Source organism: Typha latifolia, chromosome 8 (assembly GCF_019914945.1).
Source record: "Typha latifolia isolate L0001 chromosome 8, TyphaL0001v2, whole genome shotgun sequence".
Classification (NCBI taxonomy): Eukaryota; Viridiplantae; Streptophyta; class Magnoliopsida; order Poales; family Typhaceae; genus Typha; species Typha latifolia.
The window spans coordinates 2,828,310-2,851,045 of record NC_133093.1 but is presented as its reverse complement, the minus strand read 5'-3'; the positions used below and the strand labels follow the sequence as shown (position 1 = coordinate 2,851,045).

Below are 22,736 nucleotides of genomic sequence, written 5' to 3'. Positions count from 1 at the left end.
TCCCTAAATTTAATACATAACAATTAACATTAATACCCTAACTCTCATCATTTCGCAAAGAGGCAAGAAAATGAAGAGTTTCTGACTTTTAATCCTACTAAAATTTCAGAGTTTCCATTATGGCCACTTTGCATTGAAGATCATGATCATCACAAGCGATGGATTCAAACATGATTTCAGCAAATAAAACTACAGTTGCATTAGTACATAGTTATACAAATAAAGAACGGGATCATCCAAAAGCTGCTGCTTTGTGTTATTCTTAATGAAAGAAAAAAGAAAAAAAAAAAGAATAAGCGAGAAACACAAATCTTCTCTACAAGCACATCATGCAGCTTTAGGGATAGGAACACCTTCCAGATGTGGTAGTGTTACTGACCGCAGCAGTTCCAATGAGAAAACAAGCCCCAGGAAATGCGAAAGTATAGTATTAGCAGAAGCCTGTCACAACAAATTAACTAATAAGTGCTTGCTAGTTCAGGCTAAGAAACTAATTGTATTAACAAAGGAACAAAACATGCATGTGAAGTTAATAATGCAACCCCTTTTGTATGATCAGATATTAATACAACTGCACAGGTAGTACAGACGACACATGCAGCTAATGCCTAGAGCAATTCAAGGTTCAAAGTTCAGAAAAATATCTTTACATTGGAATCTGTTAATGATGTTGGAGCAATTTCAGTGCTTTCAAAGTTGCTATTCTCAAATCATTAAATGATTTAACACCTAGTACGAACATACAATAAAGGAAGTAATATTTAAATAATCGAGAATGAAGTCCTACATATAATCGTTAATCTAAAAGAAATTAATAAAAATGCCTTCCCATTTTCGCTTGATCAACATATACAAAATGTTCTTAGTTTGGAAATAAGATTCAGAGAGAAATTTTGCAAATTTTATTGCTTACAGTAATCAAACCCAACCGAGATAAAGATGGCAAATGTGGACCACGTAGTTGAGGGACGACTAGCTCTCAGTCTCAAACCAATGACCAAACTGACATAGGACAATCAGCAGAAGTCCACTGTTGATACTTGGATTTCTGTCAGAGATCCATCCAAAATGAGTATTAAAAGCCTTTAGTCTCCCGCAAATTGGAAGAAGGAACTCTTAAATGCTGGTGGAAGAGGCTCATGTTTGCACGTGGATGGGTAAAGGAGTTTGGATCTAAGGCTTAAGGTCTTTAAGTTGAATTTAGATGGACTTACAGGATCGATAGGGGATGTTCTACAGAAAATAAGGGCTGTAGCAGCAAGAACAGCAAAGCAACATAAAAGGAGAGAAGGAAAGAATGAAGGAAAAGATAATAAACCAAAGGAATTTTCATTCCACATTATATTTTATGTGTTTATTGCGATCTATACCCTCTTTTTCACTTTTAAATCTGAACACTGATTTTTGATTCAATCACAGAAAACACCTCAGATCAATGTATCTTTTGAATGTCAAATGACAAAGGTCTGTCTCAGGACAGTTTTTGGTATTTTGCTGAAAATGCAGGGATTATAGTATAAATTAACAGAAAGACAAGGTGTAAACTATAAATACAAAGTTTAGGGTGAAAAATAAGAAAAATCCCTAAACCAAAAAAAAATCTCTTGGAGCACACGTGCACTGCACATTCGCCCCTTCGCTCTCTCCCTCTCCGGCACACGACGAGGCCACTATAGGTATTTCGCCGAATCCAAATCTAATTTAGATTTAGATTTTTGCTCTATAAATTAAACCTTACATTCTCTCTCTTGTTTACCCTAGCCTCCTTTCCCTTTTTCTTCTTCTTCTTCTCCTTCGTCTTCTTCTTTCTTGCCGTCGGAATCGCAACGTGGGTTCGAACCGCCGAAATAATAGGGGACCACCATGTGACTTGTCAATAAGCCCTCTTCCACCCCTTAAAATAAATTTAAGTTTAATAGGTTAAAATCAAAATACCTATTTTAGAGAATCTACAGCTCCGTCAGCTAATCGAGCCAGCCGGCGGCTTCGGGTTGCTGGCGCTCGTGTGCCAAATCCTGGCGTCGTCGGCCTCATGTCGCAGGCACGCTTCCCTGGAGTCCTCGTGGCTTGGTGTGTGGTAGAAGACAAATCCATGGTCGTCGTCCATGGAGTCGAGCAGCCAACCATCATCTACGACTTCTCCTCCACTTCTCGTGGTCTATGGGGTCGCGAGGGTGTCAGGGAGCTAAGGATGCAGCCGACGGACCGTCGCCGGCGGACTCTCATGGGGAGGGATTTGGTTGGGCTCGGGTTTAACCCAAGCCAACCCTTTTGTTATGTTGCAAGTTCAGTTCAGGCCTAGATTTCGAATCCAAAGACCTGACTCGAACCACTTAAATAGTGGGTGGGTTGTGGGTTAGCCCGCAGCCGAGTCCACTGCTTTTGGATGGGGCCTTGGCCCAACCCGATTGAATTGGTGTGGGGCGGCAGCCAATAGCAACCGAGCCCAATCTAATGGGTTTAATTTAACCCATTTTAGTTTTTTAATTTTAAGTCTTAGAACTAATGATATTAGTTAATTTAAAATTTTATTGTCGTTTATTATTAAAGGTGGTGATTTTTGACACGTGAACTAGAGATTAGAAATTTCAGTTGTTTTACCTAGACTCAGGTGAGTGGGTTCACTCACATATTTATTTATATTATATTTTGTACTTTTATCGGACCATGTAATTTGTTGTATGCAAATTTATTTATTTCATTCTTTATGTGCAAATTTATTACATTATTTGTGTGCATTTAATTATTATACCCAGTGCATCGCCATACATTGTGCAAATTATAAATTTTAGTGGGAGAAAATAAAACTAGTATTAGTATGACTTAGAGAACAGTCCCGGTATAGATCGCTTACGGCTTTCCGTGGTGACTCAAGTCTAACTGAAAGTCCAAGGGAAAGTTCTATTTCAAATCACTGCGATGACTTTCTTAGGTGACTCTGGCAGAGTTAGGGAATAGTTCCAAGATAGAACAAAAAGTTCCTGTGATGACTTAACATCTCTTAACGGTTAGTGAAAAAAACAAGATGTACTGATCACATAGTGACACCTCCTAATGACCCTAACCAGATCAGTTATAAGGAAAAGACCCGAGCGTCATCTCGAAATGACTTCTAGTTGATGTGGATCCATAGGGTATAGCCATTGAGACAAATACATTATTATTTTTGAGAAAGATGTTAATATGTTGAAATTGAGCAAGGTTATAAGTTATGACTCTATTACTATTATTGTAGTTATTTTCAGAGCATGCTTATTTGAAATTGTCATTTATATTATTGAACTTGGGTTTTATTTAACACTATAAAATTTTAGAATTATTTGATTTTCGAGTGAATTCCACTTATTGAGCTATAGTTGTTAACCGATGGATTTTTTTTTCTCTTTTATCATTTCAAGTAACGATTGAGTGAGACGCACTGGGACCTTACCTCCACTTAGGACCTGTCTATTTACCTTTTCGTTCTTTTGGTCTTATGTTTTAGATTAATTGTTAATTTAATTTCATTTAGAGACGGTAATAATGACATTGTTTTATTTTCATTGCAATTAGTTTAAATAAAATAAAGCAGATTCTCTTCTTTTATTTATTCTTGCCATTGTACACTTAAGAAGTATTAGTAAGACTTTGTGTATCCCAAACGTATTGAGATGCATGACCGGCCATGATTCCGATTTTAGGTCGGGACATCCAGTCTTGCTTCAGTCCACATAGAAACAAGAAGGGGAAAATGCCTGTCACTGGTACAATTCAGACTTCACCGATATCATCTCGAGCATGGATACACTTTAAGGGTGTCTTTTATTCTTGTTTTATTGTTTATTTTATAGAAAAATAAGTTTTCTGTATGTCGCGTTTGAACGCGAGTAGAGTGCGTTCGAACGCGCTTGCGAATGCTTACATCAGGTTCACAAATACAGAGAATACAAAATGTGCGTTCGAATGCGCTTGCGAACACCTGCATCAGGTTCGCAAATACAGATAATGCAAAATGTGCATTTGAACGCGGTCGACGAAAAACCACTATTTCTAGGGTTAATAATTGTCATTTTTGAATTGTTTGGTTAGCCTCTAAAGATGTGGATGGCAACCATGGAATCCTTATTGAATGAGTTGAGTTTTGTCCTAGTCTCCATCTTTTTCTCTCTTGTTTTCTCGTTCCCCGGCGTCGCCGCTTCTAACCTCCCTCGACCGGCCACTCACCCTAGTCCCTTAGTGCCGCCTACTCCTCCCCCTTCTTCCAATCTATCTATCACATTGCCCTAACCCCTTCTATCATCCATAATCCTTCCATCTCCACTTACTCACCGGAGCCACCCCATTATCGCCGGTCCACCACCATCCATCTTTATCTAGGATCTCGTGCCTCCATCCACGAATCTATAGATGAACTCCCTGACATTCGTCTACTTTTCGGACGATATCTCGAGATCCCATCGTCCGAGTTTCCTAAAATTAGATAAGTTGAAAAGCTCTTTTCTAGAACTACAACATATCAAAATTTCACGTCGATCTGACGCCTACATCTTCCGGGATCCATTGCCAAGGTTCCATGTCAGATTCTGTACAGATATGAAAAACAGCATAGATCGAACATTAGCCCAAAGGGAGATCGTATCAGTCACCCTTTCTGCATAATTTTTCTTGATAAATAAACCAAATTCATTATAAGAGACCTCCATCCTTTGTTTCATTAAGGGGTGGATGAAAGATCTTTAACATAATAAAATTGCCATAGGTCAATAGCACTACCATATTGACTTGAAACAATTTAATCAATTCTAAATCAGACCCAAACACAAAAGTTATCAAAATACTTAAAAGTATCAAAAACTAGAGCTTAATTCTAACTAAATTGACTAAAGTTGGCATCAAAGATCGATTATACTTATCTAATCTAGAATTTTTCATGTCAACCTTTATAGTCCTGCATTTATTATAAGTGCAATTATTTTGTAAGTACAAAATCCGTGGATAAAATCACATGTATCTAAATTGTATAAATTGGATTCAAATATATGGTCAAATCACATAGCCTATAAAAGATCGAATCATACAAAAAAATCAATCAAACATATGAAGAAAAGTGTATTCCGCAGTCAGAATCCCACCCAGACGGAACTAAGGGTGATACAGAAAGAAAGAAGGTTAATTAGGTGTATTCAAATGATTCACGATTGAAATCTTATTCATTGATATATCTCCATACGTTGAAGACATTATAGGAGGTGACTCGGGAACGAGTCTTTTTCAACCGAGGGAGCATGACAAAGAAGTGCTAGAGGCCATTCGAACAGACGATGTGATTTGAATGCCCATCAAGATTCACCGATACATTCGATGCACATCCAAGCCGTTCATACACCCACTGTAAATTTTAGTTCAAATTAATTTATTTTTTAGAGCATTCCCTTTGGTTAGTGTTTGCTTTCTTTCCTCAAGTAACTAGTACAACCGAAAGACTATTTATATGTCGTTGTTTCTATTATAGATGAATTATTTTGTTTATTGAAAAAAAAAACCCTAGCAGCTTGGAAAAGCTTCTTGATCTCAAATGTGCTTTCTTCATATGATTATTTGATCTATATCTCTTTGTGACCTCCAGGACTGGTGAACAAGGAGTCATTCTGTATCTCACGGGATCATCTAGAGTGGTGATCATATATCTTGTCACTTCATCAACGGTTATCTTCTTTCCCTATAAGTTGGTATCAGAGCATCCGTGTTGTTTCGTTTCAGGTCTCAGTTGGTATCAAAGCTCAAGGTTGGTGGTAATGTCAAGCCATGGTCGAGGATATATTCGTGAATGAGATCTGCATGATGTGGAAATAGATGATTTGAAAAGGCAAGTTCAACTACTACAGCAGCAACTAGATCTGAGAAGCCAACTTAAACTAATGCTGAAATCAATGAGGATGAAAGTCCCAGTCTATTAATTTAGCAAATCATGGTTATTCCTGAAGCAGAATGGAAGGATTTAGATTCACAACACACCTTCACAGTGAAAGTTTTTTCTTTGAGCGAAATTTTCTGCATATCAATTAGAAGAGATCAATGCCAATTATTTTCAGAGAGTTGATATGAAAGTGAAGCATTATCTTGACTTGAACTCGAGGATGAGTTCTCTCCAACCAAGGGAGGATGGTATGAAAAGAAAGAAGGTTAATTAGGTGCATTCAAAGGATCCACGATTGAAATCTTATTCACCGATCTATCTCCATATGTTGAAGACATTAAGGGATGTGACCTAGGGATGAGTCATTTTCAACCAGGGAGCATGACACAGAAGTGTTGGAGGTCATTCAAACGGGAGGTTGTTCCACGTTAAAAAAATTGTGACGTATTTGCCATATTTATTTTTCCTATTCATTCTCGGCTTTTCATTTCTTACTCTTACTCAATTTGTCACTTCCCGAATTGAGTTTAATTTTCATAGTTTGAGTAATATTTGGATTTCTATTTTCTACTTAGTTTCGGTTTTTAAAGTTGGTGTCTTAATTATTTTTCTAAACCATAGAATTCAGCTTTCCTAATCCGACTAGGATTTGACCTTGACTTTGACTTAGTTTTTTGTGTTTCTTCTTTTCATATTTCTAAACCTAGTCAAACAAAGAATCATATCCCCAAAATTTAACTACTGATTGCAATCAAAGGTGGAAAGAATTCCTAATATTTTGTAGCTCAATTGATTAAATGAGAACTGCTAATGATGTCAGCTGCTACTTTCAATCCTGATACTAAATTTTAAACTTTTTTTCGTTTACGGGATGTAAAAGTCTAGTATGACTATGGCCAAGGCCTAGGAGCCACTATACAAGGAAAATCAAAAGTTTTCAGCACACTTTCAACCAACAACAGGCAGAAATATGGAAGCAAGTGAAGGACAGAGGAATATACCTGAACTAGGAATACATCTAATGCCAAAACAGGACTCTGACCAGGGGATATCCCTTGATAATATGGAACTGTTGAGGTAGTAAGGGCCTTTGCAACCAATAACCCAACAGTTGCTTGCATGCCAAGAATTGCAGCGCCCATTCCAAGAACATTTACCACTATACCATTTTTCAGACTTTTAACAACATCAGCACGAGGAGGAGCCTGGAAATAGCAAACAAATTAAGAACTTTGTATATTGAACTGATAATCAAAAGAAGCTTCAGCAAGTAAGCTTTAAATTATTCACCCATTTACCAATTTATAATTTCCAAACTTGCAATAAAGATATAAGGTTACAATTTTGTCGAAGTTACACATAAAAGATAGTCTATAAGATAATTCAGTTTAGTTTTAAACATGCTTATAACCGAAAACAAAGAAATGAATGAGCTAATGATTCTCTTTGACCCTGATCTTAAGTGTGCTCCTAATACATGTTATGGTTTAATGTAATTCAGAAGATCCCATTATTCTCCCATTATTGCAAAAACCTAGATACTTATCTAAAGCTTATAGACGCTATTGTCTAGAGTTTCTGTGACTTAAATAGATCCAATGATAATGTAACGAGCACATATTCAATGAGCATTTGAATTGGATGCCTTGGTGTTACAGATGACTATTATTTAAATCAAGGAAAATAAGTAATCAATACGTCATGCAGCAATATGTAGACAGAATTTATTAAAAAAATTCAACAATGGCATGTTAAGATCACTGTGAAAGAAACAGAAGAAAGAAAAGAAAGTAATACTATAAATATCTGAAAATTGCTAAAAAATGACCTGATAGAGAAAAAAAAATCAGACATGACAGATATTACCCAATATTGAATCAAAGGAAAATAATCAACATGAAAGGAATTTTCACTCTGTGGAAAACAAGATAATTTTTTAATAGGTAAACAATGAGCACCAAGACATGCTAAGAGAAAACATAATCCATTTTATAACATAGTGATCTCCTATGGGATGTAAAATGGAATATTGAGTTGGTCATAAAAGTGTATGTCTCAGCAACATTATGCAATTTCTTTCTCTTAAGAGTTAGAAGGAATCTAAATAGAGTACCATTTCTGCCTTTTAGGTAGGGGTGAAAACAGATCGAATACGGATCGGATAGTGCTCAACCCATATCCGGATCCATATTTTTAGTCCGAATACGGATTCGGATACGGATATTGAACGGATAGCAAAATGTAAAACCATATCCTAACTAAACGAATACGGATAATTTTCGGATAGAAGATTGGATCTTAAACGGATATTGATTGAATTTAAAATAATTATAATATTTTATTTATATATAATTAACACAAAATTATTAAGAGTTTTACGATAAATAATTTTTTCTATGTCAAATTTATAAAATTAGAGAAATTAATCTCTATAAATAATATATAATGTATTATTAGTAATAATATTAATATTTACTATTTAAATAAGCAAATTAAAAACTGTAAATCATTTAAAAATATGCGGATAAATGGATAAACGGATATCCGATATCCGAAAAATATATCCGACCCGTATCCGAATCCGTATCCGAATTTTTTCAAAAATTCTATCCTGTATCTGAATCCGTATCCGAATCGGATAGAAAATTTTTATCCGAATCGGGTCGGATAGCGGGTCGGGTCGGAGTTAATCCGACCCGTTTTCACCCCTACTTTTAGGTATTTCATAAACAATAGGACTTCGCTGAAAGAAATATCTCCTGAAACAAAACTCATTCAACCTATTTATAATCATGTTAATGAGGTTCAAAAGCTACCCTTGCAAATGAATGTAGCAGATGAATGAAGAGATAGAACAAACAGTGGAAGTAATAAATTTGTCCATGATTTTAATAACTTATATCCTAGTTTAGAAGATGTAAGGTTGGTCCAAGTGACAGAATAATTTAGCTACCTACCGATCCACGGAATCATATCTTGTTCTTCAAAGTTCAAACCAATAGGAACTGCTACTTTGGATTTTAAGAAGTCTGAAATCAAGCAGATTTATTATTAGTTTCTTAGTTTCGTTACAATTTTTGACTTGCAAAGCTGATTTCATCATATGTCAATTAGTCTAAAGGAATATTCGGACACAATTTTATTAGGCAAAAAATATGGAACTTGACAAGAAAAGAAATTGAACCTCTCCAGACCATATGGATGCACCTTGAGCCAACGAAAAAGGGTTTTATGGAAATAGAGATTGAATCCCTTGATTGGTGGTCGTTTAAAATAAGGGATTGTGTAAATATCTTTTCCCTTAAGTTTAGGAAACTGATTACAGAAAATTAGGGATTCCCAAATATAGGGTTTCCTTTTCTTGTTAGCTGCTATTTTCTCCTTCTCTGTAAATTTATACTTATAGCCCAATTGCAGTCTTCTTTCTTGACAATCTGCTTAGCCTATTCTCTTCATCAAACTTCTTTTCTGTGAGTCTTCAAAGACCAGTGTTTGAAAATGTCAGAGATAATCTCTTCAACCCCTCTAGTCCAACCATCCCAACAACATGAGGAACAGGCTCAGCGCTCCATAGGTGAATTGCAGAATATTCAACCAACCTATCGGATTAATGGACGGAACTACTTGATGTTGTCTCAATTGGTTCTAATTTTTCTGAAAGGAAAAGAGAAACTGAGCCATCTACTGTGAGCAGGACCAAAGAAAGGAGACGTGGGATTCAATATGCATGGGATGAGGAGGATTCTATTGTGATGTCATGGCTGTGGAATTCCATGAAACCTGAGATCAGTGATACATGCATGCTCATGCCAACTGCAAAGGCCATTTAGGATGCCCTCAACCAGACATATTCAAAAGTACGAGATGTGGCGCAGGTTTATGAGATCGAGACAAAGACAGCTTCCACAAGTCCGTGACTGACTATGCTAATTTGTTGCATAATCAGTGGCAAGAATTGGATTATTACTGAGTAATTGATTTTAAATGCAGCGAGTGTGCTGTCAAAAGTCAAAACCTTCTTTGAGAAAAGATAGGATTTATGATTTCCTTGCTGGATTAAACTCTGAATGTGATCAAGTTAGACTTCAAATTCTCGGCAAAAAAGAGACCCCATCACTTAATGAAGTGATTTTGCTGATTTGAGCAGAGGAGAGTCAAAGAGGAATTATGCTCGAGTCACAACCAAGATGGTTCAGCACTTGCAGCCTCGAGAGATAACAAGAGGAGTCTGACCATGGAACAGCCATCATGTGTTGATCCTAGAAAGGGAGATTTTTTTAAAGGGTCAAGCCGAGACAATCTTTGGTGTACCTACTGTAACAATCAACGACACACCAAAGATACATGCTGGAAACTACACAGAAAACCACCCAGTTGAGAATGGGCAAAGGTGGACAGCAGTAGCGACAACAAAGCCAAGCAAACTTGTCCTCATAAAAGGGACCAGAGCAAACACAGGAAACTAATGATTCAAAAGTGTCAAGATTGAGAAGCTAAGGAAACTATTGGGAACTCTTGAGAAATCATCCTCTTCTAGTGCTTGTTCATTAGCACTCGCAGGCGAGCCTTTATTCTCTTTTGGACTAAATATTTCTGATAAATTGTTTGGAGATTCATGGATCATAAACTCAGGAGCCACAGACCACATGACATATGCATCCAATTTGTTCCATACTTACACCCCATGTCCTAGTACTAGAAAGATAACTGTAGCTGATGGAACTACAACCACAGTAGCTGGTGTAGGAGACCAACATATCAATCCAAATCCGGTCCTTAAAAATGTTCTGCATGTTCCCAAATTATATCCACTAACCTTGTGTCTATCCAAAAGCTTACTAGAGACTTAAACTACCATGTTACATTTTACCCTTCTTACTGTGACTTTTAGGACCAGGATTCGAGGAACATGGGAGTTAGTTGATCTACCAAAAGGGAAAAAGGCAATGGGCTATAAGTGGGTTTTCTCTCTAAAATACAGGGCTAATGGATCGTTGGAGCATTACAAGGCAAGGTTGGTTGCAAAAGGGTACACACAAACATATGGAGTTGATTAAAATGAAACATTCGCTCCAGTTGCGAAAATGAATACTGTGAGGATACTACTATCCTTGGCGGCTAACTATAATTGGGAACTACAACAGTATGATGTCAAGAATGCCTTTCTACATGGGGACCTAGAAGAAGAAATTTATATGAGTATTCCACCAGGATTTGGAGTACAAGGAAACAAGGTGTGCAAATTAAGGAAGGCCTTATATGGGCTGAAATAGTCATCTCATGCTTGGTTTGAGAGATCTAACAAAATGATGATAGATACTGGATATAAGCAGAGTCAGGAAGATCACACTCTTTTCATTAAACACTCGGCTATAAAGGGAGTCACGACCTTGATAGTCTATATGGATAACATAATAGTGATCGGAGATGATGAAGAAGAAAGTAAACCTTGAAGCAATGTTTGACCGAGGAGTTTGAGATTTAAGATTCAAGAAAATTGAAATCTTGTAAGTTCTTGCTAATGGTAAAAAAGGGGGTTTGAAGGAATCGAAGTTGCTCAACCCAAAACAGGGCATCTTCATTTCACAGCAAAAATATGTTACTGATCTTCTCAAGGAAACGGGCATGCTCGCAAGCAATCTGGTTGCAATGCCTATAAAGCCAAATCACAGACTTGGAGAATCAAATGAAGAATGAGCAGTAGATAAGGAGATATATCAAAGACTAGTTCGGAAGCTCATCTATCTTTCTCACACTCAATTGGATATAGCATATTCTGTGAGCGTCATTAGCCAATTTATGCACAATCCTAAAGAGATTCACCTTCAGGCTATCTACCATGTACTTCACTAATCGTGGGAAGGGGATAATATTCAAGAGAAACTCCAAACTAGTCCTTGAAGCCTATACAGATGTTGATTAATACATTCCTTGGAGGAAATCTAGTAACATAGCGAAGCAAAAAACAAAAACTTGTAGCACGATCTAGTGCAGAAGCAGAGTTTAGAACAATGACACAGGGTGTATGTGAGCTGTTGTGGATGAAGATCATACTGGGAGACCTAAAGATTAAATGGAGTGGACCAATGAGACTCTCCTGTGATAGTAAATCTACAATCAGAATTGCACAAAATCCAGTGAAGCATGACCGGACTAAGCACATTGAGATAGACAAGCATTTCATTAAGGAAAAGTTAGAAAGCGAATTAATTTGCACACCTTATATTCCCACGAGAGGTCAACCCGGCAAATGTGCTTACAAAAGGACTCAACAATGTTACATTCCAAGATTTAATTTCCAAGCTGTAAATGAAGGATATCTATTCACCAGCTTGAGGGGGAGTGTGGAAAATAGAGATTGAACCCTTGATTGGTGGTCGTTTAAAAATAAGGGATTGTATAAATATCTTTTCTCTTAAGTTTAGAAAACTGATTACAGAAAATTAGGGATTCCCAAATATAGGGTTTCCTTTTCTTGTGAGCTGCTATTTTCTCCCTCTCTGTAAATTATTACTTGTAGCCTGATAGAGGCTCTTATAAAAAACAGAATTATTACAATTTTTCCCTCACATTTTCCACAGGTTTAGTCAAGTGAATGCCCCTCAGGCTTTAACAAACTTCCTAACATATATTATGTTCATATCAAGCCAGACAAAGAAATACTTTTAGACTTTTAGTACTTTCTAAGAAAAAATGACATAGGTCTCTTTCCAGCTGTCTTTTCCCAGATTAATGAAATTGGAGAAGAAATTCCATATTCTTGATTGGCTTCCTTTCTTCTTTCCTCAATAACATATCCCCTTTCCCTCTTATCACAGCTCCTATGTTCTTCAATCCACACTAGTTTTCCCATTTCTTGTATTTCCGCTGTAGGAAAACATGTCCAAAAGCTCCATTATCCAATAGACTATGTTTTACATTTAATATTATTTTAACATAAAATTCTAAAAATAATAGTACTTCTAAACTATTTGCAAATCTAGTTTCTCTTTCCTTGTCATTTGTCATCTCATCCATCTTTCCCACCTCTATTTCTCCCTTCTCTTCACCTCCTTCATCCCACCCAACAAAATCATCTCTTCTCTCCCACCTCATCACCTCTTTCTCCCCAACACCACCCCACATCATGTCATCCACCCACCTCTTCCTCTTGCTCTCCTCTCCCCGTCCCCTCCAAAATGACAACGAAGTTTTTCCCACTCCATAATCTCATCACAGTTATTGTCATTTGTAGCAGATGCAGCACCATGGCTCATCAAAGGAGGAATGGCAACACCTAAGAAGCATAGACACGAGACACGAACATGGCATGATATAGACACCGACATATGACAAATCTTAAAAAATAAGCCACGACAAAATAAATAAAAGCACTATATATATAGCTATATTTGATACGTTTAAAGTAATAATTTTAAACTTATAATATAAATACAGTATGCATAAACTATTTATGAGAGAAAAACAAAGTATGCACAATATCACAGAGGTATAACAAGTCAACAATGATAATCTGCTAATATGTGACAATACAATTCAATGTTATAAGAATAATAATATGTGCTAACTTATGATTGTTGATTATATTTCTGCAATATATGTAGGAAACTCCTGTAGTATATCATTTCTATATTAAACTTATTTAGCGTATGATAAATCTTATATTCATAACGTGTCTCAAGAGTGTCCAAAAGTGTCATAGTTCTTAAAAGTGTCCGACACATGTCCAATGAGTATCCGAGAAATGACGGTGTTCGACAAGTATCAGACACAGACACGGCAGCTATTTAAAGTGTCCATGCTTCCTAGGGCCCAAAGAAGTTAGAATAACCTAGAGGTCCTAGACATTCAAGTAAAAGGAGCAGGTTTAGCTGAAACCAACTTTATAGAAAGCATGAGAAATTACTCTATTTAATGTTTGACACTAAATAGTGGTTATCTATGAAGCCTCTCAAATTTTAAAGCTGCTCTTGTGCTTTTTCTTTGATCACATGGCCAGCAGACAGTAGGAGCACGGCTTCACATTTTGCAGAACATTTTATTTTTATATTATTATAAGTAGAGAAGTAATTACTCTCAAGAGCAAGGTTCTAAGTACCGATTTTGGGATCAGAATCGGACACTTCAAAATATGTATTAGCTGAATTGGCTGAATCAGCCATCTGTTTCAGATGATTCGGATCGGAGATCAACCAAATCAACCATATTGGCTAATCCATTTCAACGATACGAATTGGGATCAACCGAAACTTCAATCCAAGCTAGTAGTGGCACGACACTTGGCACAAGGCTCTTCTCTCTTTTCTTCACTGAGTTCTAAAGAAACTGCTAGTGAAACCAAGTTTGCATTTATTCCTATCTTATTCTTTGGGGTCTGAAATTCAGTACATCTCTTCTCGCTGAAATTTTCATGTCTCAAATAACAATACATACAACAGAATCGCACATTGAAGATGACATATCCTTATAACCAGAGGTTAGATTTCAATCAAGACAACTTCAGCTTATGAACCAGTCATAAACTACTATACATCAAAGGCTATTTCAATCTTGGTGGATTGTTTAGGTCACATATGATATAGAAACTACCTCGGTCACAAAGTCGCATACTTACTTTACCAATGGAAGAAAGGACTCAACCGGCATATTTCAAGATATATTTGCACATCAGTGTAAGTATTTGGCGTGCAAGCGCGCGTGCCAGATGCGTGTGTGTGTGTGTGTGTGTGTGTGTGTGTGTGTGTGTGTGTGTGTGTGTGTGTGTGTGTGTGTGTGTGTGTGTGTGTGTGTGTGTCTGTGTGATGGAGAGAGAGAGATCACCTTTGCTGGCTCATTAGCTGTTCTTCTAAGCTTTTCAGAAAGACGAATGTAACCAAATGACCAAAAGACTGAAACAAATGCTGCTGCAATACCAGCAGAAGTTGCATAAAATGTAGCTGGTGACGTTATCCTCCCAGTAACAACTGCAGAGAATGACAGAATTGCAGCAGAAACAACTGTGCATACTAGTTGTCCCCAGAATCCCAGATTACCCAAGCGCTTAAAATATCTGGATGTATTCTGCAATCTCTTCGAAACCTGAACAATCAAAGGTTCATTTAGCCAAACATCAAATGATTGGAAATCATATCCATTTAACCGGTTTCCATAATTACAATAATTTCCCAGGATTGGATGCCTATTGATAAAACTTGGGATTGGATTTCGCCCTACTGCTAGAGGAGGATAGTATCTTAGATCACCAGAAGAGGATCATGAGTTAGTAAGTCAACAAGAAGACAATCCTCCACTGGATGGAGTTGGATTTGTAGTTGGAGTTTCAAGTTGTCTGGTTGAAAATATTGGGGACTTGGAGCAAGATCAAGAATCAATATAATAAAAAGGATATAGTAAAGAAGAAAGGACTTTGATCATTGAAACGAAAAAGCGAAATGATAACTAGTGGACTCAATCTGGCTCACTGGACAGTGTCCAGAGGATTGGTATCTCTTGATCAATGTTCACGCAAAGAAAATAGAAGAGAAAGAAACTGCATCTTTCCTATTGAAACTTTCTTAATCAACAAACTATTAATACAAGAAGACCATCCCCTATTTCCAATGAAGGACGGATGATAACTACTTAACAAACTCAATTTACTAGTTTGAATAGGCCACAAGATATCACACTCATATAGGTATCATAAATAGCTAAATAAACTAAATGAATTGACCATGAACACCTTAAATCAATCATAAAAGTAACAAAAATAATAAAGTAGATCAAATAAATGACAAGAAACAGAAATATTACTGATTAAGTTCTAACTAGAGTTAAAACTTAAAAGGCTAAATAAACTAATAGGTGTCACACTCATATAGGTATCATGTAAAAGCTATATAAACTAATTAATTGACCATGAATACCTTAAATAACATAAAAGTAACAAAAAATTTTAAGTAGAACAAATAAATGACCAAAAATAGAAAAATTACTAAGTTCTAACTAGAGTTAGATTCAAGTATGACATCAAGGACCTATTGTGAACTCTCTAATATGAAATTTGCATTCAATAACTCTATGAAAGCAAAGGCTTCCTACAGAAGAGGCACAATACAACACATTGATTCTTAAAAATTGTATCTTCCCCTGTACTTTTAGCAGGAACAAATATTTAACCAATTTTATCAACAAAGAAAGATTAAAATGTGAAATCGAAGAAAAAACAGCAAGAAAAGATAAGTTAACAGATCAACCTGTAGATTAGTACGTTAGCATGTGAAACAGACATCACATTTACATTTGAATGTGCAAATCCTTGAAGGAAAAGAAAATGTAAAATAAAGCACTGAATACTTTGAGGAAAAATGAAGTAATAATTGATCTGTAAAAGTCATGGAAAATTTGTGAATTATATCATTGCTTTCTATTCTCACTTTGTAGATTGATGCCCTAGATAGAGCTAAGGTGATCAAGTGGAAACCAACATGTTCATGTCAAAAATTTGTCAAATCACTATATGACACCAATAGATGTAGGTCAAAGAAAGATGGCAGTAGCACAAGTTTAAAGTTCAAATTATAGTAGAATTAGATATGGTTATAGCATGAGCATCAATTGTTTTACCATTGGATCATGGGAATATTATGGACCGACTAGAGATGATCCGCAACAAGGGAGTGTATGCTTGATTAGGGTGAATGATGGTAGATGGAGAGGGTGGAAGGAGGGATGATAGTAGTGGTGATGGTGAGGAAGATGATGGGCAGCAATAGCGGTGATGAAGAGAGATTAGTTTACTTTTACTCCTATGTTATCTTACTCTTACTCCTAAGATAAACTCAAGGCTAGAATACTTTCTCAATGCTTGGATGCTTCGATTCTTAGATTATTAGATGAATAACAAAAAAGTCCTGCTCCTCTATATAAAGAGGTAGGGTACAATAAGTCCTACTCGGACTTAGCCCTAAAGGCTGACACGACTCGAATTAGAACTTGCCTTAAAAGCTTGCATGATTTAATTTAACTTACCTTAAAGACTTACTTGACTTAACTAGACTTGCCTTAAAGGCTATCGTGACTTATTTGGACTTGCCTTAACTAGATTTGCCTTAAGAGCTGCCATGACTTATTTCGATTTGCTTTAATGGCTAGACTTGCCTAAAGGGCTTACATCGTGAAATAATTAAAAAATAAATAGACTCGACTCGACTTGACTCGACTTAACCCACGTGGTCAGATCATAACAGGGAAACCTTAGATAATACAAAAATTATCAAGATTTAATGAAAATTTATAAGAATAGAGGTCACCAATTTCTAAAAGGCAGTCGCAGTATACTAGGCAGTTAAGAAATCCCATATATAGATGTATATGCATTGTATTGTTAATAGCATTTAAATTGCTAAATAATATGCAAGGCAAGTTATAAACCATATGAAATAAAAGATCTTGATAAGAAATATGGAAGACAAACAATTTCTCTACACAAGGAATTTTTGTCTACGTCTGGCAATATTTATAGTTAAAAAATGATATACTAAGCCTATAATAAGTCATTTGTCAGTTCTGTAGGTTAGCCCTAGTTAAGCGACATAGGAACCACAAACTTGCATATGCAGACATTAGGCAGCACAGTCACTAGAATACCTGGATCCTAAGGTCCAAAAAGAAAGCATCTAATGCAGCTAGGTTCATGTTATGCTTTAAAATGCAACTCTTGGATCTTAATAAATCCAAATCCAATGAATAGAAACTTGGATGACAGAAGAGCACTATATGCCCTATTTGATGGTCTACATATAAAAGTGAAACTTCTTATCTACACCTACATATAACCTAATAAATTAAATAAGTGTCCACAACATAGATACTCTATCAGTACGAGTCAACACGCTTAAGCTATTTAATATTCTAATGTGATATTCTAATTAATCACTAGTATGGGATGGCATGGGAAAGAGTTCCCTCATTGACCTAGAAGAACACCAGGAAAGTATGCCAAAACAGCAAGATGAAATATTGAACGGTTCCAAGAAAATGACATAGTAGATGGATACGAAAAAGAAAAAAGTTGAGAAACAATTCCGTACAAACAAAAAGCAACCCTCCTCTTATAATGAAAATGAAGAAGGAAATTATGATGTGTTTTTAATATAGAGGGTTCTCTTCAAGTGTGAGTAGACAGGAAGGGAAAACAGAATCCCATAAACTGATCACTTTTTTACTACCCAACACTTAAAGAAAAGAGAGTGGTATACTTTATACATCCATCTGTGTTTGGAATGCATTCTCTGGGTATATAATATGCATATGTAAAATCCAGGTCTACTCCTTTTCAAGTGAATCCAAACAAGCTAATCATTTTTTAATAACAAAAAAGTTTCAGCTGACGAAATTATTCGGAATCTATAAACTAGTATGTTGCGTTATTGTCATATACCTCTTAGAAGGAAAACCATATGGAACAACTGTAAATTGGAATATTGAGCAACTAGAAAACAAGACTATCTAAAAGATATCAGTCACCAAGATGAGCATGTTGTGATGGATAAACACAGTTCATAGAAAGATAAGAAGAATGATTATTATCAAACACAAGTTACATACTTCAATTGAAATGGTTAGACATTTCTGACATGGAGACAACATAGTGCACCAGTACTGGTTGAGATAATTCAGGTAGAAATTCCTTGGGAGGAAGTAAGATTAAAATTGATGTAAAAGGAAGTATTGAGAGAAGCTGATAACTCTTTTATGACAGAACATCTCTTATATGACAGAACCCATTCACCAGAATGCATGATGGAAGATTTGCATAGAGACCCTGGATTTGTGCTAATGGATATGTCCTCAAGTAAAATGCTCCTGATTTGTAAATAAAAACTTGCTCTCAGCGGCTAAGGGAAGAAGTATAAGCACGATCTAATGAGATGAACAATTCCAGAAAGAAAAAGTTAAAATCTTTTAGGAATAACTAGAACCTATCTTGTAATACCAACAAATGAAACCTAATATCTGCTCAGTGATGATTTATTCGAAGGTATGTCCTTGAGAAGATGCTTATCTTCAGATTATTTTTTATTAATTCCCATGCGCTCTGCTCACAAACACTTTCAGACTCTCCGTTCTCATAATGACTACCTCCCATGATTCAAAAGAAAATTGCATTTTCTTGGTTTCTATCCAAAATTCAACATGAAACAACTCCATTAAAATTCTCATTTAGCTGCTTACTCAGCACATTAAGACAAAAAATTCAAACACATTTGACTTCACCCTACCACCAAACGGACATATACCCAAAATCCCGAAGAATCCCTAATCCCATCTAAAGTGAACACCGCTCCCAACCAACCCATTTCTTCCTTCTCTTCCTCCAATCCGAACATCAGCGAACCAATTCACCAACAAGAAACATAACATTACAAAGGGGAAATAACAACAAGGAGCAGACCTGCGCAAGCTTCGCGCTCTCCGATTCCTCGCCAAAGGAAGGGGAAGCCCCGGCTGCGCGCATTGGTTCCTCTTTCCTATTGGCCGCAGCCAAAGGTGGAGCCGCAAAAGGGAGAGGAGAAGAAAAGGGAAGGGCTCTCTGCGTCGAGGAAGAGAGAGGTGGGAGATGGAAGGGAGAGGGGCATATTGGGCAGTTTCGGCGTGCGGGAGGTGGGGAAGAGGAGGCCAGCGATGGAAGCGCGGTGGAGCGCAGCGCTGGCCGCGGCTGCAGCAGCAACGCCTGCATTGTGGTGGTGGGTTAGAGAGAGAGAGAGAGAGAGAGAGAGAGAGAGAGAGAGAGAGAGAGAGAGGAGTTCGATGCTTGGCCGGTAAGTTGAACTCTTCCTGTTGTTTATATATCTTTTTGTTACCAATTAATTCCTTGTGGTGGGGTTTAAGAAGTACGAAATGTGCTTAGCTTGTTACGGTAGAGATGGAATAATTTTTAAAAAATTTAAAAAAAGGAACAATTATCGGATGTCGGATGGGATAAGCCAGTGATAAAGTTATATTTAGTAGTTTGGTGTTTTAATCATATTTTTGTTATATAAATGCTCATTGTTATTATTTTAGATGCATCACAAAATTTATTTAATTATTTATAATTTTATTTTTGAGGAGGAAATTCAAATTTGTGGATGGATAATAATTCCTTAGAATATGACAATTTAAAAAGTAAATAAAAAATTATACAATGTTTTGATTATATCTTTCTTTCTCACGTACACTCCTATCGATATTATTTTACATATTTTAAAAATCTTATTCGTATCTCTCCAAATTTATCTCTATGAGGATCATTAAATTCGACATAATCTACTAATTAACATAATTTATTACTATTTAATATCTTGATAATATATTTTCAGTATGAACTCTAATCATTTCTATATTAGATCTACTGAAAAGTTAATTCAATTCCCTGCAACTTTATTTCATACGAGAATCTTTAAATTCAAGCTAATATGCTGCTAAATGATATTATCGGAACAACATTTTTTGTTTATAAAAAAATAACCCACTTTTGTCAATATTTATTTTAGATATTAAATCTTATTCAATTTTCTCTAACTTTGCTACTCACATGGATCTTCAAATTTAATTTTATACAATTTATTGGAAGAAGATAGTTTAAAAAAAAATTGGAATAGTAGGCATTTTTTTTTGTATATGATTTGTGAAGACGATAAAGATAAATTTATTTTAGAAAGAATGGTTTTAAGAAAAAAGAGTATTTAATTTTTTGTGTTTAAAATGGTATTTTCTTGTTTGGAAAAATAATATTCCTTTTAGAAATGACATATTGGTATTAAATAAAAAGCAGAATTCTCTTTGCCTAACAAGAGTTACACTGCTAATTGGGTCATATTAGACGAGTTCAAATCGTGTTAGATTCAAGCCGAGTCATAATAATGCAAATACGTATACGACCCGTTTACGTGGATTAAACGAGTCAATAGGTGACAAAAAATATTTTTGTTGTAAGTTATTCGGGTTATAAATAGGTTGTAAACGAGTTTATTTATGTTATAAACAGGTTAATTAGGTTATAAACAAGTTGGCGAATCAGGTCATAAATGGGTCAATTGAGTTGAGATAATAAACTGAATACGACTCATCTAATAATTGGTAGACTAGTTAATCCGTTTATAACTCAGCACTTAGATTAGACTAAACCCAAATCTGAAAAGCTAAAACTTACGTGAATACTTAGGTATACTCTTATATCAATTGAAAAATGTAAGGAACGTCCTAGAAGATGAGATCTATTGCATGCTATCCATATAAATATGTGAAAAATAGAAATAAAGTGTAAAAAAACAATTATAATACAAAAGTTTTTATGTGGAAAAACGTTACGAATCATATCTGGATCAATTTGAACATAAGAAAATTATGAAAATTTATATGGGTGATCTCGAAAGTAGGGTTCTAATGGCTCTAGTTTCACGAGAATCCGTTATTTAAATGAAAAGATATTAATTAAATAGTAGAGGAAGATGGTTAGTATTTAGAAGATCAGAATACTTCTACGGCTGTAATATTACTAAAAAGATAAAGGCAATATAACGGCTATAATAGACCCACTGATATACTGCTTCCAGTAATAGATTTACAAACCTCTATAACCTTCAAAATTGATCCTTCCGTCTTAGTGACCCTCAAGATGTAGTTTTTTCAAATCTGATATATATGTGTTGAGATGAAAACGATTCAACACATTCCATCTAAAGCTGAGAATTGATCTCTAATAGCCTCCAAAAGATGATCTCTATGTTAATACTTGACGGTATCACTCATACGGTTAGATTAAACCCTCTTATAATCTTAGAGATATGATAAATATCTCTTAGAGATAAAATAACTATTTCTTCAAAAATTCTCCACAGATTCTCTTAGATCTAACTTCAGAAAATTGCAAAGTACATCATGTATTTGAATGCGACCCGAGTGTGTCAGAACATGATGACTTGAAGTGTGAATGTGCCACGAACGATCAAATAAATCTCTGTATATGTGAATGTCACCGTTGTATGTATGAATGTCTATAAGATGCATTCGAACGGTCAAAACAAGCTCTCTATATGTGTAAACAACTACAAGGTGAGTTCGAACGAGCCTAAGGTGCGTTTGAACGGGCTTAGAGTGTATTAGAACGCCCTGTTTAAACGACAGATTAAATAATTGAATGCATAGTGCCTTCCTATATCTTTAGGTAAAGTTTTTATACTTCTCCAACCGTCATGACATCATTTAAGCACTTCAATAGTGATTCTAAAATTATTTTGAATAATTTTACTTTAAAATTAACCTTTCACTTTAATATTTTTCATTAAATATCTCATATCCTATGCATTTGCCCATGCATAAATTTAGACATATTACATAAATATAAATTATTTTTTAAAATATAACTAATTATATAAGTACAAATAAACCTAACAAAACCCGTTTAAAAGTCTTTATCATGTCGAGTCCACTTTTTAGTGTATGTAGTAGTCTACTTTTTAGTGTATGTAGTAGGTGATTAAGATGGAAACGACAAATGAGAAGAATTTACAATATTAAACCTAACTTTGAGTTTTTGTCACAAAACACTCTAATATATATTATAAATAATAAATAGACAAATCTGTTACACGCTTAATTTAGTTTTAAATAATAACCCTAGATTCAATCTAAGCTTGATTCAAGATAGATTTGAAATAGGCTATACCGAGAATTGAATCTAATCAATTCAAGCTTGATATTTTAGGTTAAGCTTGAAACTAATTTTAATCCAAGCTTTAACGGAGTCTAAACTCGATTACACTGCTAGATAGAAACTCATATAATGTTTAAATGGGTTTGGAATAGTCGGATCTTG

The 22,736-nt window shown here is 35.5% G+C and overlaps 1 protein-coding gene across 1 annotated transcript; it reads right to left on the bottom strand.

The window, feature by feature from the left end:
• Window positions 1–68: 68 nt before the first annotated feature.
• Window positions 69–19,738, bottom strand: LOC140793191 (protein TIC 21, chloroplastic). Its single transcript, XM_073144544.1, has 4 exons — window positions 19,332–19,738; window positions 14,717–14,974; window positions 6,898–7,101; window positions 69–441 (listed from the first exon to the last, which is right to left on the bottom strand). Exons 1-4 carry the CDS (start codon window positions 19,614–19,616, stop codon window positions 328–330), a joined length of 861 nt encoding a protein of 286 aa, XP_073000645.1. The 5' UTR covers window positions 19,617–19,738; the 3' UTR covers window positions 69–327.
• Between the last annotated feature and the right edge of the window lie 2,998 nt (window positions 19,739–22,736).